The 17759-nt window shown below is 40.2% G+C and overlaps 1 protein-coding gene and 4 long non-coding RNA genes across 8 annotated transcripts in view; 2 read left to right on the plus strand and 3 right to left on the minus strand.

The window, feature by feature from the left end:
* Positions 1-2017, minus strand: part of LOC122212775 — a 69170-nt gene extending 67153 nt beyond the window's left edge. For 2 of the 3 annotated variants that reach the window (XR_006199295.1, XR_006199296.1), the window contains exons 1-2: positions 1976-2017; positions 449-593 (exon numbers count right to left, since the gene is read on the minus strand). This is a non-coding gene — a long non-coding RNA (uncharacterized LOC122212775). The remainder of the gene's footprint in view (positions 1-448; positions 594-1975) is intronic. The other variant, XR_006199297.1, reaches the window with a different exon arrangement.
* Positions 1-17759, plus strand: part of LOC122212774 (leucine-rich repeat-containing protein 37A2-like) — a 158731-nt gene that overhangs the window by 127315 nt on the left and 13657 nt on the right. Inside the window, exons 5-6 of the mRNA XM_042926742.1 lie at positions 10486-10557; positions 11121-11195. Coding sequence (XP_042782676.1) covers positions 10486-10557; positions 11121-11195 — 147 coding nt within the window. The remainder of the gene's footprint in view (positions 1-10485; positions 10558-11120; positions 11196-17759) is intronic.
* Positions 1-17759, minus strand: part of LOC122212778 — a 152277-nt gene that overhangs the window by 105498 nt on the left and 29020 nt on the right. The gene's annotated exons all lie outside the window — the stretch shown is intronic.
* On the plus strand, positions 2146-5933 carry LOC122212780. 2 transcript variants are annotated; one of them, XR_006199304.1, is made up of 4 exons: positions 2146-2290; positions 3009-3398; positions 5419-5497; positions 5747-5933. It is a non-coding gene; the product is annotated as an uncharacterized LOC122212780 (long non-coding RNA). The 2 variants fall into 2 exon arrangements; XR_006199306.1 differs by having other exon boundaries at positions 5419-5458.
* On the minus strand, positions 5160-17615 carry LOC122212782. Its single transcript, XR_006199308.1, has 2 exons — positions 17489-17615; positions 5160-5360 (listed from the first exon to the last, which is right to left on the minus strand). It is a non-coding gene; the product is annotated as an uncharacterized LOC122212782 (long non-coding RNA).

The following is a 17759-nucleotide window of genomic DNA, read 5'->3' on the forward strand; positions in this document are numbered from 1 at the left end:
AAGCCCCAAGCAAGTAACACCCAAGTCAGTATTATCATGGGAATTCGTGACAGTGATGCTTCCCCAAGGTGTGCATGGTCCTTGAAATCCACTTTTGAATTTAACTTTGATTCCTGCTCATGTGCAAGTTTCCTATGCAAAAGAGAACTTCAAAGAACTAAGTTTAGCACAGAGTTCTCCAGGCAGCAAAAGGTGTGGGTGCTTCTTGAGCCATCAGGAAAGCAGAAAGAACTCCTGAATGCCTGCCACAGGGCACTGCTCTCCATGTGTTTTCTTTCCTGACCACTCTTCAATTAAGAAGTGTGTTATTCCCTTTCAGCCGGAAAATTCTGTGATTTCTCTGTAAAAAAGCAAATCATACTGGACATGTTCAGTGGCCTGAGGGGGATTTTTAGACTCAAGGTTGAAGACCCTCCTCTAAAGCAGACGCTGGAAAAGACTGTCTTACTGTCTTGTGGTTCAGAAATCCGATTTCACAACTTATCTTCCATTAGATGAAAGTGTTTACGGTGTGTCCGGAGCTGGAGTAAGTTCCTGCGGGTGCCCAAGAGCAGGGGCCTCCTCTCTCCTCTCATTAATTTGCTGATGCCTAACTTGGGGAAAGAATACTGAGGGTCAGTTTTTTGTTTTGCCGGCATGCCAGAGAACGGGCTCATTGAGTTTCTCCCCCAAGAGGTTTTAGTGGTGTCAATATAATGTCTTAAAACTCACCACCTCTACTAAGCATCTTATAACACCGAGAGTCTCTTCTAAGAATCTGAATTTCATAGTTATGTAGGCAATACAGGACAAAATAGGGTGGAATCCGTTGATAACAATGAATGAATTCATTGAAAAACACTCAGTGCCACGCGCACTCTGTGTCGACAGTGTACTAAGTACTGGGGGTACAAAGAATACACAGGGACTGTCCCCAAGAATCTTTCATACTGGAAGGAGAAAAAGATGGCCGTTGATGGGAAAACGTATGTGAGTCATGCTGGCATCAGTGCAGCAGGGTAACGAGCTAGGGGGTGACAAAGTAGGGGATGGTTGTGGAATAGAAAAGATTTGTCGTGGACAAGGCAACAACTTGCTTGTGTTGAGTTTTCACGTTCATCTTGATGAAGTTTTGGGGAGATGGTGGGGAGTCGGGAGCCGACGGCCAAGAAAGAATTCTTGAACATGTCTTTGGTGCAAAAAGGCGATTTTATGAAAGCACAGGGACAGGACCGTGGGCAGAAAGAACTGCACTGGGGTTGTGAAGAGTGACAGGTTATATGCTATGGAATTGGGAGGTCAAGTCAAAAGGGAAGTCTCCAGAGGGACTGTGATATGTGAAAGAGGACTCCTAAGATACCAGAGGCCTTGCTATTGTCAAGCTAAGGTTGTTTTTCCGTCTAGCAAAGCATTAAGACAGTAGGGAGTTCCTGGAGAAATATTTTATTTGCCTGCCTCAAGTATCTGTCAATAGGCTGCAGGTTATAAGGAAATTTAATTTTACCTGAGATTTCCTTCTTGCCTTTGTTCCCCATATCACTATGGAGGGGTGATGTTGGGGCTCCAGGAAGCTGATTCTGTAGGTTTCTGGCGATTAGGCTATTGATAAGATTGCCTTTTTCTTGTAATTTACTAAGATATTTGTAAACTGATGGAAACTCCTATCTTGCCCGACTGAGATCTCTTATCAGTTAACCATTTGTTTTCTTTCCTTTCCTTTGTCCTCGAGCAGCCAGAATCACACATATCCCACCTGGGGCGGGGGCATGTGCTAACTTGTATTTTGCCCTCAACTTGCCTCATGCTCCCTCATCGATCTTACATGACAGAAAAAGGTAATTAAAGAACCAGAGCTAGCTGGTATTGAGAATAAATTAATACTCATGTCATGTGTGTTATGCCCAGAATTCGTGATCCCCAAATACCGCCAGGGAGCCGAGTCCGATGTAAAAGCAAAAGAGCCTTTATTCGAGCTAGCTCGAGCTCAATCCCCTACCTGCACTGATGCAGAGGTGAGATACCGGGGAGAGAGAGCCAGTTTCAAAAGGACAAAGGTTTTATGGGGGCCTAGGGGCAGTTGGTGAGGTAATGGCTGTGGCCTCAGCTGATTGGCTGGGGAAGGGTCCTGGGGAAGAGTGCTGTTAGGCAGGTGGGGGGGGGGGTTACTCAAGGGGAGGAGGTGTGGTCAAGGTGAAGGACACAGAACAAGATGGAGTCAGCCGGCGTAGGCCCGCCCTTTCAATGTGGTTTGAATAGAGCTGTACTACTAAAACGAATTCACAGTTAACTTCCAAAAAATTATCACAGTACAGTAAGTGTGTATTGGAGGTTGGGCTCCTTGTTTGGGGCCAAACTTTTCTTTTCTTTTTTCTTTTTAACGTTTATTTATTCTGAGAGAAAGAGAGCATGCGCAAGGGAGATGCCATCCCGTGAATTCAGTCACGTTATTACCTATGTGACTTAATTACTGGGGTGTTTATAAGTTGAAACAATATTTTCTCCAGCATTAAATAAGTTTGTAAACCTTTTGGGCCCCAGCTGAGGTGGATTTATCTTGAACTGACTGAAGCTTAAACTTCAGGTCTTCTCACTTACATAGGCCCCTTCCGAAGTCTTGGGAGGGACCCTCGCAGTTCCTGTACGCATAATTTTGCATGTTTTGATGAGGCAGGATTTCCCAAAGTAGATGAGGTCCAGACCCTACAAGGCCTCGATTCACCCCTGGGTTTCAGGTAATTCTATCTCAGTAAGTTTTTTGAATGAAGCCTCTTAAGTTATTGATAAACACTGAGTGAACACGTTAGCGGTGTGGTAAAGTCTATTTTGAATCTGAAATCCACCTCAAAGCCATGCCAAGAGTTTATTAATAAGGTACCACTTTTTGAATGGTAGTAATAATCCTATTTCTTTCAGATGAAATCAGGAATGAAATATATTATGGAAAACCAACAGTGGTTGATAATCCTAAATGTTAAGTATACTTTTTTTTTCCTGACTTTAAAGTGCTTCTCCTTCATTCACCTACACAGGTGCAGACCGATGGCTTATTTTAAAAAATTCACTTCATTGCTTCTAACAGTACGAGCTCCATGAGTTTAGAAGCCGAAGGACTCTACGATGTAGAAAGGCTGTACCTTATCGGGATAGAGCACATTCACATGCTGGCTCGTCTGTGGCGCATCAGTATTGTGCCAAGAACATAAGCTCTAAGGGAGAATAAGGAAAATCTAAGCCTTACCCCTTTTGAATTATTGTTGAGAATATCGTTGAGGTAGGTGTGGCCACCCTCTGAAGGCAAAGTCGAGCCGCAGTCACAGAGACGCCCTAACGCTCCCCCAGTCAACCGCCATCTGCTTCCTTTTAGACGGCTGCGTGCCCACACAAGTTGACACACTTCAGGATATTGTCATCGCTTTTTGGTATGTACTGGAAATCCTGACAGCTTCTTCTCAGATTCAGAAAGGCATCAACGTTAAGGATGAAGATGACAACTCAGGGCTGTCCTTTTGGGGTGATTTAGGGTAACTTTTATTATTTTCCGTGTGTGGTAGTTCAGAAGCTTTGCGATAGTCATACCCAACTGTTACTTTTCTTCTCCCAGCTGCATCTGATTCTTCCCACGTATATGCCAAGGCATCTTCTTTCTCTGGGAAGCATGGTAGTTGCTCCTCTGCCCCATATCATTTCTTTAATACCTACCTCTGTTAGGTATTTACTGCGCTCCGGCACTACGCTGAGACCTTTCGCTTGTGCTGCAAGTAAGACAGTGTGTCTTAAACTCTTAGAATAGAGCTTGGCACGTGGGAAATGCTCCGGATGTGGCCCCTCACACGGCACTTCATTTTCGTTTTTCCAGCAACTCTTGTGATACAGGTAGTATCATCCTCATTTCGGGGATGAGGAAGTTGAAACTCAGAGACATCGGGAGACTTGCCTAGGTTCACACTGTCAATAAGTGACAGAACCACTTAAGAAGCTTCGCGAGTAATACAATTCCGCATTCCCTGGCACTAGGTAGGACCTGAATGACAACCGGCCTTTTGGGCGTCGTCCCTTGGAGTCAGCTTCTCACTGGAATAGGACCTTTCGAGCAGGGAGCTCCTTTTCCCTATGCTTCGGGAGCTCCTGGCCATGCCACCTATGGGCATCCCCAGGCTTCCTGCTCACCGCCTGGTGCAAATATCACATCGTCACTGCTAGGCACCCACTCTGTGCCCAGCCTTATGCTAGGTGCTTTGCACATGCTCTTTCCTTTAATCCTCAAATTGCCTTATGAGGTAAATGCTGCTAAAAAGACTCGGAGACGTTCGTTACTTAAGTCCCTTCACCAGGAAGTGACAGCCAGAATTCAGACCTAGGTCTGCCTGATTCCGGGGCCCTTGCTTCTTGGGCTGTTCCTCACTGCCAGAAACTCCTCTTCAAGGCTGTTCTCAGAACTTGAATTAAAACATGGGCTCACCATTTCAGATTCTTTAGGCTTCGCCCCTCCCCCCGCCCAACCCCTGAGAGAGGATCTACGTGATGCCGTTAGATGTCTTGTATTGAGGAGCTTCGCATGGGGAGTCATGTTCTCATGGCTCATGAACCTATGTAGATGAATAAAGGAAAGGGGTTATTCTATCCCCAAGTACTTCAAACATACTGGAATAGGGTCTAGATCACTCTACTTATTTCTTCAACTGCTTTCCTCCAAGGAGCCAGTTTTCCCTCCATGCCTTGGGATTCCAGCATAGAGAGTTTGGAGTCTGTCCTATTTGAAATGTATTTTCACTGCCTGCTTTGGACATTTTTTCAGCTAAAGCTGTTAGGATTTCAGTACATTCAGGACAGTGGTGACAAGCTTCAGTCCTCAAGTCTTCTCTGTCTCCTCAGTTAATAGAAAGGAAACGTAGCCCATCTGTCTGGACCTCTGTAGAAGAATTTGGAGAAAAAAAAAATAACACGTAAGAAATGTTCCCTTATTTTGTGAGCTACCTTTAGTCTGTCCCGTTGCTCTGCAACGGAAAGCTTTTGCAAAAATACTTGAGTTTTCCTCTTCAAATAAGATAGAGTTTTTTAAAAAACAAAAAAATATCTAGAACAGTATTTCTTCAACTTTGATTATGAGACAGTCTTTGAGGATAACTGTTGTTATGTTTTACTCCCATAAAGATAAGCCCACGAATATCCAAAAGCCAATAGACTGAGTCAGCACACGTTTTATCTGTAAAATGAGGGAATTGAACGGAAATGGAGATGATGTCTAGTGCAGCGTCCACCGTTCGTTCGTATCGCAGTCTGTGGAAAGACAATTGCTGTCGGTCCAGCAGATGTAACCTGTCGGGTCAGTTCTCATTCTCCCCTTGGCTCAGGCACAATAGCTCCATGAAGAGAAGGCGGCACTAAAGACAGGAGGAGATAGGATAACTTGGAGTGGCCTGTATTTTGTTTTCACTACAGATAAACACAGGGCATTCATCTCAGCAGGAGGGCTGCCTGGGTAAGAGGAAGCACCGAGCCGATGGGTATAAGGCCATGGGTGAGCTACCAGGAAAGAGGGGGGGACAGTGGGGGTAGAGCACTGAGATAGTTGGGGGAAGGATAACAAACTACTAAATTGTTTTGGCTGCATAATTCTTCATAGTCTTTCTTAATAGGGAGCCAGGGGGGCGGGGCGGGGGGGGGGGGGGAGAAGTGGGCAGGGGAAGACACACACGTGGAAGAGGTTACTTGCACAGAGCCCGCCAGTAAGCTTGTAGGTATTAATGCCATTTTTATTTTTTCAAAGCCAAAGGACATTCGGAGCCTCAAGGTTGAGGAACTGTGTTTAACCAGACATGTGACACTCACGTTCTTTCTCTTCATAACATCGTCTGACTGGATATTAACTAGTGTTACACAAACCCGACATGTTAATGGGCCTGAAAAAACGTAGAAGAAGGGGCTGGAATAGGAAGAATAGGGGAGTTTCCAAGGCAAGAACAAAAATGCATGGCTCCCAGCCGCACCGCTAACTCCCTCTGACCTCCGTTGTGGAAGAGTTTGAATCTTCGCTCCCCTTTTCTCCACCTACTAACATGTTTGATCTTCTGGCAACTGGTTCTCTATTTATCACAACATGGTTCTTTTTTTTTTTTCTTCAAATTGAGATATAGTCCGCATAATAGAATATGCAACATTATAAAGTATATAGTCCAATGGTATACTTTGATAGACAATAATCACTGCTAATTCCAGAACATTGTCATTGCCCCCCTCGAAAGAAATACCATACCCATCAGCCTTTACTCCCCATTCCCCCCTCCTCCCAGGCCCCTGGCAACAACTAATTTACCTTCTGCCCCTATGGATTTGCCTATTCTGGACATTTCATAGAAATGTGTGTCTAGTTTCTTTCACATGGCTTGTTGGCTTCAAGATTTATCCGGTTGTAGCATGTTTCAGTACTTCATTCCTTTTTTTAATGTTTATTTATTTTTGAAAGAGAGCGCACACACAAGCGGGGAAGGGGCAGAGAGAGAGGGGGACAGAGGATCCAAAACCACAGAGCCTGATGTAGAGCTCGAACTCATGAACTGTGAGATGACGACCTGAGCCAAAGTCAGATGCTTAACCGACTGAGCCACCCAGGTGCTCCAGTCACATTTTGTTCATCCATTCGTGAGTTATTGGACATTTGGATTATTTTGACTTTTTGGCTATTGTGAATAATGCTGCTATGAGTATTCATGTACAAGTTTTTGTGTGGTCATATGTTTTTAATTCTCTTGGGTACATACCTAAGAGTGGAATTGCTGGGTCATGTAGTAACTCTATATTTAACCCTTTTGAGGAACTGCCGAACTGTTTTCCACAGTGACTACACCATTTTACATTCCCACCAATGTATGAAGATTCTGGTTTCCCCAAATCTTGCTACCACTTATCATTGTCTCTCTGTTCGATCATAGCCATCTTAGTGAGTGTAGAGTACTATCTCATTGTAGCTTTGATTTATATTTCCCTAATGACCTAAGACATTGAGCATCTTTTCATGTGCTTATTGGCCATTCATGTATTTTCTTTGGCGAAATGTCTCTTCAAATCCTTTACCCATTTAAACATTTGATTATTTGTCTTTTCACTGAGTTTTAAGAGTTCTTTATATATTCTGGATGTTCTGGATACTAGACTTGTATCAGACATATGATAGTTTTGGGTTGTTTTTTTATTTTTAAATAAAGTCCAGTTTATCTATTTTTCCTTTGGTTTGTTGTGCTTTTTGTGTCATGTCTAAGAAACCGTCGCCTAAATCCAAGGTCATAAAGATTTCTCTCCTGAGAGTTTTATAGCTTGAGCTCTTCCTTCTAGGTCTTTGACTCATTTTGAGTTAAAATTTATATATGGTGTGAAGTGTAGGAATCCAACTACATTATTTGGTATGGGGATATACGGTTGTCCCAGCATCATTTGAAAAGACTAGTCTTCCCACGTTGAATGGTGTTGGCACCCTTGTTGAAAATCAGTGGGCCATAAATGTGAGGATTTGTTCCTGGACTGTCAGTTCTGTTCCATCAACTTACATGTCTGTTCTTTTGCCAGTACCACACCGTGATTACTGTAGTTTCGAAGTAGGTTTTGAAACCAGGGCGTGTGAGTCTTCCCATTGTGTTGTTCTGTGTCAAAATCGTTTTGGAGCACCCGGGTAGCTCAGTTGGTTAAGTGGCCGGCTCTTGATTTCAGCTCAGGTCATGACCTCATGGTTTGTGAGATGGAACCCCGTGTTGCAATCTGCACTGACAGCATGGAGCCTGCTTGGGATGCTCCCTCTCCTTCTCCCTCTGCCCCTCCCCTGCTCACACTTGGGAATTCCCCACTCACACTCGCTCATGTTTGCTCTTCTGCACGGGTGTGTATGCTCGCTGTCTCTCAAAATGAATAGATAAACTTTTTTTTTTTTTTTAAAAAGATCATTTTGGCTATTCTCGGTCCCTTGAATTGACATACAGATTTTAGAATTAGCTTGCCAATTTTTGGAAAGAAGTCAGTTGGGGTTTGGATAGGGATTATACTGAAACCACAGTTCAATTTGGGGTATAGTGCCATTTTACCAATATTTTCTTCTGGTCCGTGAACATGGCATATCTTTACACTTATTTCAATCTTCTTTAATTTCTTTCAACAACGTTTTGTGGTTTTTAGTGTGATTCTTGCACTTCTTTGGTTAAATGTTTTCCTAAGTATTTTGTTCTTTTGAGTACTGTTATACATGGAATTGTTTTTCTAATTTTATTTTTGGAATAGTCATTGCTGATGTATAGAAATAAAGCTAATTTTTACATATTGATCTTGTGTCCTGTAACCTTGCTGAACTCATTTATTAGTGCTAAGGTTTTTTTTCTACATTCCCAGGAATATGTCTTGTGGTCTTCTAGTTACCCAGGAAGATGTTGGAGCATTTCAAAGTCCCTATGGACATCTCATTTCTCAGCTTTTTCCTTTTAGGCTTTTTGTTTAGGCTATTTTTTGTCTTGTTATCAATTGCCTCACATAGCTGCCAGATTAAAACATTTATCTATAATTGTTTTCAAAAAATGCCCCTTGGGAAGAGGCTATTTTAGCACTGTGCAGTTCTCAGTGAGGTCAAGGGCAAGGCTTTCAAGTGAAGTTTTTTAGGGACCCCACTAGACAGGTAAAACAATGACAGTTTGTTCCTTGGGAATGAGGCTTTAAGGAACTTGAGCTCCATTCTGTTCCCCTGGGATGTGGGCAATTTTTAAGGCTACCATCACGATGGAGAGCAGAGGTTGAGGACAAGTTAAAACAACAGAGCTCACTGTTCTCATAGAAATTAGTAATTTTTTCTTTAATAAATGCTCTCCGGGTTGCTGCAAGCCCATTGGTTAAAATTTCCAAAGTTCTGAGAAAGTTGATTTTGACCATTTTTGCTAGTTTTTTGTTGTTGTTGTTGCTTTTACGGAAGGATGAATTTTCAGACGTCCTTCCTTTCTCATTTTCACTGATTCACCTGTAACAGGGCTTTAAAATGTCTAAAGTCTCAGGGCACCTGGGTGGCTCAGTTAACTGCCTGACTCTTGATTTCGGCTCAGGTCATGATCTTGCGGTCATGGGATCAAGCCCCATGTCAGGCTCTGCACTGGGCATGGAGCCTGCTTGGGATTCTCTCTCTCTCTCTTCCTCTGCCTCTCCTTCACTCATACTCTTGTACTCTCTCTCTCAAAAAATAGAATACAAAAATAAAAAATGAAATCTCTAAAGTCTCAATGATCACAGGCTAATTAAATACTTAATCATGGGAGATGATTAGAGGAAAGGAATAAAAATAGAAAATGTAATTCTTAGAGAAGCTCTCCCAGATGGAGAGATGAAGTTCAGCAAAGTGTTTCTATATTTAATGCTCTCAAAGTTAAGTTTAAGGTAACGGCTATTTTAAACCCCCTTTTTTTTTCATACAAGTTAAATACAGGCTTTGGAGTCAGAACTGAGTTCAGATTCCAGCTCTGCTTCTTGACTGGCTTGACAAACTGGGACAAATTATACAACCTCTCTGTACTTCAGTTTCCTCACTTGTAAAATGGGGTAATGATGTATCTATCACATAAGGTTATTGTGAGGTTTAAATGTGAAATGCTGATCACAGATGCCCTATGGCTCAATAGTATTGGTTGTGATGATTATCCTTATAATTTTGCAAAAGTACAGTGATGATTCTTGAGCAGAGTCAACCTAAAGGCAGATTTTCTTTTCTTTCTTCCTGTTTCCTTCACTTTATTTTTGCTGTAAAGAACTGAGAAGAAAATCTACTCGGCATTTTGGAATAAAAACTTGTGTCAAGCAGTGACAAAAAGTTATTTATTCAACAAGCCTTCACTAAGTAACTAGTAAATAACAAGCACTCTGTCAGGCACAGGGACAAAAATGACAATAGAGTATGGTCCCTGCCCTCAAGGAGCTGGCAGTCCAGGAGATGGATAAGGAAACGGGATCATATGCCACCTAACAAAGGCTGTCATAGGAGAATACACATGGTGGGGGTATAGCTTTCACCATTTCCTCTTAGATTAATCCCTTTGTCTTTGGCCCCCAAACTGAGGAATTGGTCCTATTTTTGTCTTTAACCGGGTGTTTTAAACTGTGGAATTTTTTACATTTCTAGAGATAAAGGAAAAGCACCTAGAATTACAGAGGACACTAGAAACAGTATTTCCTACAGAGCCTGGGCTTCCTACCAGCATAGTCACTTCTAGGATTTTCAGCCCAAAAAGTTCTTTGGCATATCTTTGCTTTGCTGTCCACGTAAAAAAAAAAAAATTTTTTTTTTCCTCTTTCTGTTCTCCACTTTATCGTCCAGAGAGCTGGGTAGTTCCCAAAGGAAGAGTGCTTTACAGAATCTAAGGGTGATTTATAGGCAAAGGCAGAAAATGATTAGTTTTCACCTTCCAGTTCCATACCCCCAAAATGAACATAAACTTTCATGGTAGTCATTACTGGAAATGCAGATAATTTTAATTCCATTGCATTTTTCAGAATTATCAGTCGTAACCCTCTGTCAACTGTTGAAGATTCCTATCTTTTTAAGTTGCCAGCATTAAAATATTTGTAAGTATTGCAACAATCTCATGGCTCATGAGATGATTTCTGATCGTTTTTGTTGTCATCAAAAGATTAAGTATTTTGCGTTTCGGTTAAAAAGTCGTAATTTAAATTTTAACTGGGTTATTGAAATAAGCATTATTAGCAAAGAAAAAACGTATGTGGGCAAGATAGCCTGCAGAGGAAGGAGTAGTATGGAAGAACACATAACAGACATGGGACTTGTAGATGTAGGTAGAAATACCATTTATCTCAAAGTGGAAAGTGGAGTAAGGTGTATATTAAAAGAAAAAAAGACTAATCAAGAGAGGTGGATGCAATTGAGAATGAAAATGAGGATAAGAGTAAAAAGGATTGTACTGTTGAGCACCAAGGTGATTAATTTGATGATGCACATAAAATGTCTTCATTGGGAGCTTTCTGAAATTATTGTCCATAGCAAGAAAACTCTTGAGCTGACTTGACAAAGAAGCCAGAATTGAAGTAATCACATGTTGCTAAGTATCTTTTTAGGTACAGAATTTTTATCCTTGGGTTCAAATCACGCATGTTTGGGCTTTCTCCTTCAGAGACATGGGATCAACACAGGTGTCACTTACAACAGTTGAGAGCATCCTCATGATGACCGTTGAATTGGAAACACTGTAAGTTGATTTTTCTTATGTGTATTTTCACTTAGTTGTTTACTTAGATTTGTTTTATTGTTTTCTTAAGTCAGATTTATTGAGGTATAAAATTTACTCTTTTTAAGCATACAGTTTGATGAGTTTTGACAAACGTGTAGTTATGTAACCACCACCACATTTGAGACGTAGAACGTTTCTGTCACCCCAAAAGGCCCCTATGTGCCTTTGCAGCCAATCCCCTTTTCTCACCACCAGCCCTGGCAACCACCAACCTAATTTTTGTCCCTATAGTTTTGCCTTTTCTACAGTGTCTTATAAATGAAATCATACAAGGGGCACCTGGGTGGCTCAGGCAGTTAAGCGTCCGACTTCAGCTCAGGTCATGATCTCGCGGTCTGTGAGTTCAAGCCCTGCATCGGACTCTGTCCTGACAGCTCAGAGCCTGGAGCCTGCTTCGGATTCTGTGTCTCCCTGTCTCTCTACCCCTTCCCCATTTGCACTCCATCTCTCTCTCTCTCTCTCAAAAATAAATGAACATTAAAAAAAATAAATAAATGAAATCATACAGTATGCAGTCTTCTGTGATTGGTTCCTTTCAGCATAATCCTTTTGAGATTCATCCATGTTTGTTTTTTTTTTAACTTTTTTAACGTTTATTTATTTTTGAGAAACAGAGAGCATAAGCAGGAGAGGGGCAGAGAGAGAGAGAGAGAGACACAGAACCCGAAGCAGGCTCCAGGCTCTGTCAGCACAGAGCCCAATACAGGGCATGAACCTGCGGAACATGAGATCATGGCCTGAGCCAAAGTCGGTCACTTATCTGACTGAGCCACCCAGGCACCCCAGAGACTCATCCATGTTTTTGCACATGTCAGTAGTTCATTTCCTTTTTATTGCCGAGTCGTATTGCAGTTGTGAGGATATACCAGTTTGTTTATGCATTCATCAGTTAATGGGCATTTGAGTTGTTTCTAGCTTTTTGGCCTTTATGAATAAAGTTGCTTAAAACACTTACATGCAGGTCTTCGTGTGAGCATATGTTTTCATTGGGGGAGGGGGGCAGGTGGTAAAATACCTAATGGCAGGATTGCTACATCATATGCTGAGTGTATATTTAACTTTTTAAGAAACTGCTTACCTGTTTTCTAAAGTGGATGTACCATTTTGCATTGCAGCCAGCAGTATATGAGATCTTCTATCTATCCTTTCTTCTAATGTCTTTATCTATTTTTCATAAGGTGAATGTTGGCCTTAAAATTGAGTTGGGAAGTATTCCCCTCTCTTCAATTCTCTAGTACAGTTTGTGCAGAATTGGCATTATTTTTTCCTTAAATGTTTGCTAGAATTCACCAGTGAAGCCATGTGGGCTTGAAGCTTTCTTTGTGAGAAAGTGTTAAACTACAGATTTTATTTTTGTAATAGTGCTACTTAAATTACATACTTTATTTTTTTGAGTAGTTCATGTCTTTCAGGGAATCTATTTCATCTTGAAGTTATTGACATAAAGTATTTTATAATAATCCCTTATTATCCTTTTAGTATCTGTAGAATTGTAGTGATGTCATTCCTCTCATTTTTGATATTGATAATTTGTGTCTTCTCTTGTCTTTTCTTGATAAATCTGGCCAGAAGTTTATCAGTTTTACTTATCTTCTCTAAAAAGTGCCTTTTCATTACAGTGACTTCTCTATTTTTGTTTTCCTTTTCAGAAATTTCTGCTTTGATCTTTATCATTCCATTTTCTCTCCTTACTCAGTGATGAATTTCCTTTTCTTTTTCTAGTTTCTTAAAAGTGGACACTGGAGAAGATGAATACTATATGAGCAACATCCCACATGTTGACATGTTGTGTTTTCAGTTTCAGTTGGTACAAAATAGTTTCTAATATCCATTTTGACTTATTTGACCAATAGGGTTACTTAGGAGTGTGTTGGTTAGTTTCTAAATATTTGGAGATTTTACAGATCTGTTAATTTGTTATTTAATTCCATTGTGGTCACAGAACAATATGTTGGATGACTGAAATCCTTTTAAATTTATTGAGGCTTGTTTTATAGCCAATGAATTCTGGTGATAGATGAGAATATGGCCTATTTTGATAAATATTATGTGTCCACTTGAAAGAAAATATGTAGTCTGCTGATTTGGTGTGGAGTATTCTATAAATGTCAACTAGGTCAAGTAGGTTGGTAGTATTTTTCAAGTCTGATGTATCATTACTCATTTTCTATATATTTTTTCTGTCAATTATTGAGAGAGGGATATTGAAATCTCCAACTATAATTGAGTGCTTATGTGTCTCTCTTTCCTATTCTCCTTAATATATTTGGAAGTTCTATTATCAGATACATAAATTTTTAAGTTATGTCTTTTCTAATAGTTGACATTTCTATCACAATGGAATAACCTCATTTATCCCTGGTAATATCTTTGCTTTGAAATTGACTTTGTCCTATAGTAAATATAGCCACTCAAGGTTTCGTTTGATTAGTGTTAGCAAAGCATAATTTCTTCCATATTTTTAACCTACTTATATCTTTGTATTGAAGATGAATCTTATAGACAGCATATAGTTGGCTTTTGCTTTTTTATCCAGTATGACAACTCTATCTTTTAATTAGGTGATTATACCATTTATATTTAATGTAATTATTTATATGCTTACATTTAAAGCTACTGTCTACTCTTTTCTATGTATCCCATCTGTTCTTTGTTTCTTTTCTTTTTCTTTTTCTTCTTCTTCCTGCTCTTGGGTTGATTTAGTACGTTTTATTATTTTTTGGTGGGGGGATAAATAGTTACAACTCAGGTTTTGTTATTTTAGTAGCTGTTTAATGGTTTGTAGTGTTCATGTTTAACTTATCACAGTCTATCTTCAAATGATATTATATGATTTCATGAATAGTATAAGAACCTTACAATAAATAGTGTACTTCCATTGTTCCCCTCCTGACCTTTGTGCTATTGTTTTCATACATTTTACTTTTAGCACACCATATTATTTTTTTTGTTTAAATAGTCAGTTATCTTTTTTTATTTTTGTATTTTTGAGAGAGACAGAGTGCAAGTGGGGGAGGAGCAGAGAGAGAGGGAGACACAGAATCTGAAGCAGGCTCCAGGCTCTGAGCTGTAGACACAGAGCCTGATGTGGGGCCTGAAATCACAGACTATGAGATCATGACCTGAGCTGAAGTCAGATGCTTAACTGACTGAGCCACCTGGGTGCCCCTCAATTATCTCTTTTATTGAAGTATATATAGATCATGTAATATTAAATTAGTTTCAGGTGTACAACACAGTGATCTTTTATATACATTATGAAATGCTCACAACACAGTGATCAATTATATACATTATGAAATGCTCACCACAATAAGTATATTACAGTATTATTGACTATATTCCCTATGCTGTACTTTTCATCTGGTGACTTATTTATTTTATAACTGCAAGTTGGTACCTCTTAACCCTTTTCACTCATTTTGTCCATATCCCCAGTTTGTTCTCCATATTTACAAGTGTTTTCTCTTTTTTGTTGTTGTTTATTCATTCATTTGGTTTTTTGTTTATTTTTTGTTTATTTTTTACCTTGTTTTATTTTTTATTTTTTAAAATTTGCATCCAAATTAGTTAGCATATAGTGCAACAATGATTTCAGGAGTAGAGTCCTTAGTGCCCCTTACCCATTTAGCCCATCCCCCCTCCCACAACCCCTCCAGTAACCCTCAGTTTGTTTTCCATATTTATGAGTCTCTTCTGTTTTGTCCCCCTCCCTGTTCTTATATTATTTTTGTTTCCCTTCCCTATGTTCATCTGTTTTGTCTCTTAAAGTCCTCATATGAGTGAAGTGATAGGATTTTTGTCTTTCACTGACTAATTTCACTTAGCGTAATACCCTCCAGTTCCATCCATGTAGTTGCAAACGGCAAGATTTCATTCTTTTTGATTGCCAAGTAATACTCCATTGTATATATATACCGCATCTTTCATCCATTCATCCATCAATGGACATTTGGGCTCTTTCCATACTTTGGCTATTGTTGATAGTGCTGCTATAAACATTGGGTGCACATGCCCCTTCAAATCAGCATTTTTGTACCCTTTGGTTAAATGCCTAGTAGTACAATTGCTGGGTTGTAGGGTAGTTCTATTCTTAACTTTTTAAAAACCTCCATACTGTTTTCCAGAGTGGCTACAGCAGTTTGCATTCCCACCAGCAGTGCAGAAGGGTTCCCCTTTCTCCACATCTGTTGTTTCCTGAGTTATTAATTTTAGCCATTCTGACACATGTGAGGTGGTATCTCATTGTGATTTTGATTTGTATTTCCTTGATGATGAGTGATATTGAGCATCTTTTCATGTGTCTGTTAGCCTTCCGGATGTCTTCTTTGAAAAACTGTCTATTCATGTCTTCTGCCCTTTTCTTAACTGGATTATGTATTTGATTTTTTGGGTGTTGAGTCCTTTATATATTTTGGATACTAGCCCTTTATCAGATTATGTCATTTGCAAATATGTTCTCCCATTTCATCAGTTGCCTTTTAATTTTGTTGATTGTTTCCTTTGCTGTACAGCTTTTTATCTTTTTTTAATGGATGTTTGTTTTTGAGAGAGAGAGCACAAGAGTGGGGTAGGGGCAGAGAGTGAGGGAGACAGAGGATCTGAGCAGGCTCCGCACTGTCAACAGAGAGTCGATGCGGAACTCGAACTCACAAACCGTGAGATTATGACCTGAGCTGAAGTCAGAAGCTTAACCGACTGAGACACCCAGGTGCCCCAGAAGGTTTTTATCTTGATGAGGTCCCAATAATTCATTTAAAAAAATGTTTGTTTGTTTGTTTGTTTACGTTTATTTTTGAGAGAGAGAGACAGAGTGCAAGCAGGGGAGGGGCAGAGAGAGAGAGGGAGACACAGCATCTGAAACAGGCTCCAGGCTCCAAGCTGTCAGCACAGAGCCTGACACGGGGCTCAGACTCACGAACTGTAAGATCATGATCTGAGCCAAGTCAGATACTTAACCAACTGAGCCACCCAGGGGCCCCTATTAATTAATTAATTAATTAATTAAGAACATGGACACACACATACATGTATACATGGGGGGGAGCAGAGAGAGAGGGAGAGAGAGAATCTCAAGTGGAGAGAGAATCCTGATGCGGGGTTCAATCCACGACCCTGAGATCACGACCTGAGCCAACACCAAGAGTCAGGCATTCAACCCGCTAAGCCACCCAGGCACTCCTCAGTAGTTCATTTGTACTTTTGTTTCCCTTGCCTCTGGAGACGTGTCTCTAGTAAGAAGTTGCTTTAGCTGAGATCAAAGAGGTTTCTGCCTGTGTTCTCCTCTAGGATTTTGATGGTTTCCCGTCTCACATTTAGGTCTTTCATCCATTTTGAATTTATTTTTGTGTATGGTGTAAAAAAGTGGTTTAGTTTCATTCTTCTGCACGTTACGGTCCAGTTTTCCCAACACCATTTATTGCGAAGACTATCTTTTTTCCATTGGATATTCTGCTTTATCGAAGATTAGTTGACCATATATTTGTGGCTCCATTTCTCGGTTCTCTATTCTATTCTATTGATCTATGTGTCTGTTTTTGTGCAGTACCACACTGTCTTGATGATTCCAGCTTTGTAATACAGTTTGAAGTCCAGAATCATGATGCCTCCAGCTTTGTTTGTTTGTTTTTTCCCAACATTATAATTCGGGGTCTTTTCTTGTTCCATACAACTTTTAGAATTGTTTGTTCTCGCTCTGTGAAAAATACTGGTGTTTGATAGGGATTGAATTGAATGTGTAGTTTGCTTTGAGTAGTATAGACATTTTAACAATATTTGTTCTTCCAATCCTTGAGCATGGGATGTTTTTCCATTTCTTTCTGTCTTCTTCAATTTATTTTCATAAGCGTTCTATTGTTTTCAGCATACAGATCTTTTACCTCTTTGATTAGGTTTATTCCTAGGTATCTTATGGTTTTTGGTGTTTGTTTTTTTTTTTAATTTTAGAGACAGAGTGTACAAGTTGGGGAGAGGGGCAGAGGAGAGAGAGAGAGAGAGAGAGAGAGAGAGAGAGAGAATATCTTAAGAGAATCTTAATCTAATCCATGCTGAGCGTGGAGCCTGACACAGGGCTCGATCTCACGACCCTGAGATCCTGAGCCGAAATCAAGAGTAGGATGCTTCATTGACTTAGCCCATCCAGGCACCCCTTGTTTGTTTGCTTTTTTCTGAGATTCTACATATAAGTGAAATCATATAGTGAAATGATATACATACATATAGTGAAGTGAAATCATAACCTATATAGTTACCAGTTCTAATGTTCTTCATTCCTTTGTGTGGATCCACATTTCCGTCTGCTATCCTTTTCCTTCTGCTTAAAAATACTTTCTTTAGGGGCACCTGGGTGGCTCAGTCAGTTAAGCATCCAACTCTTGATTTTGGCTCAGGTCATAATCTCACAGTTTGTGAGCTCAAGTCCCGCGTTGGGCTTTGCTTGGGATTCTCTGTCTCCTCAGTGCTCTTTCCCCCTTGCACACGCATACTGCACGTGCCCTCTCTCTCTGTCTCTCAAATAAACAT

The sequence above is a fragment of the Panthera leo genome, assembly GCF_018350215.1.
Source record: "Panthera leo isolate Ple1 chromosome E1 unlocalized genomic scaffold, P.leo_Ple1_pat1.1 chrE1_random_Un_scaffold_50, whole genome shotgun sequence".
NCBI lineage: Eukaryota > Metazoa > Chordata > Mammalia > Carnivora > Felidae > Panthera > Panthera leo.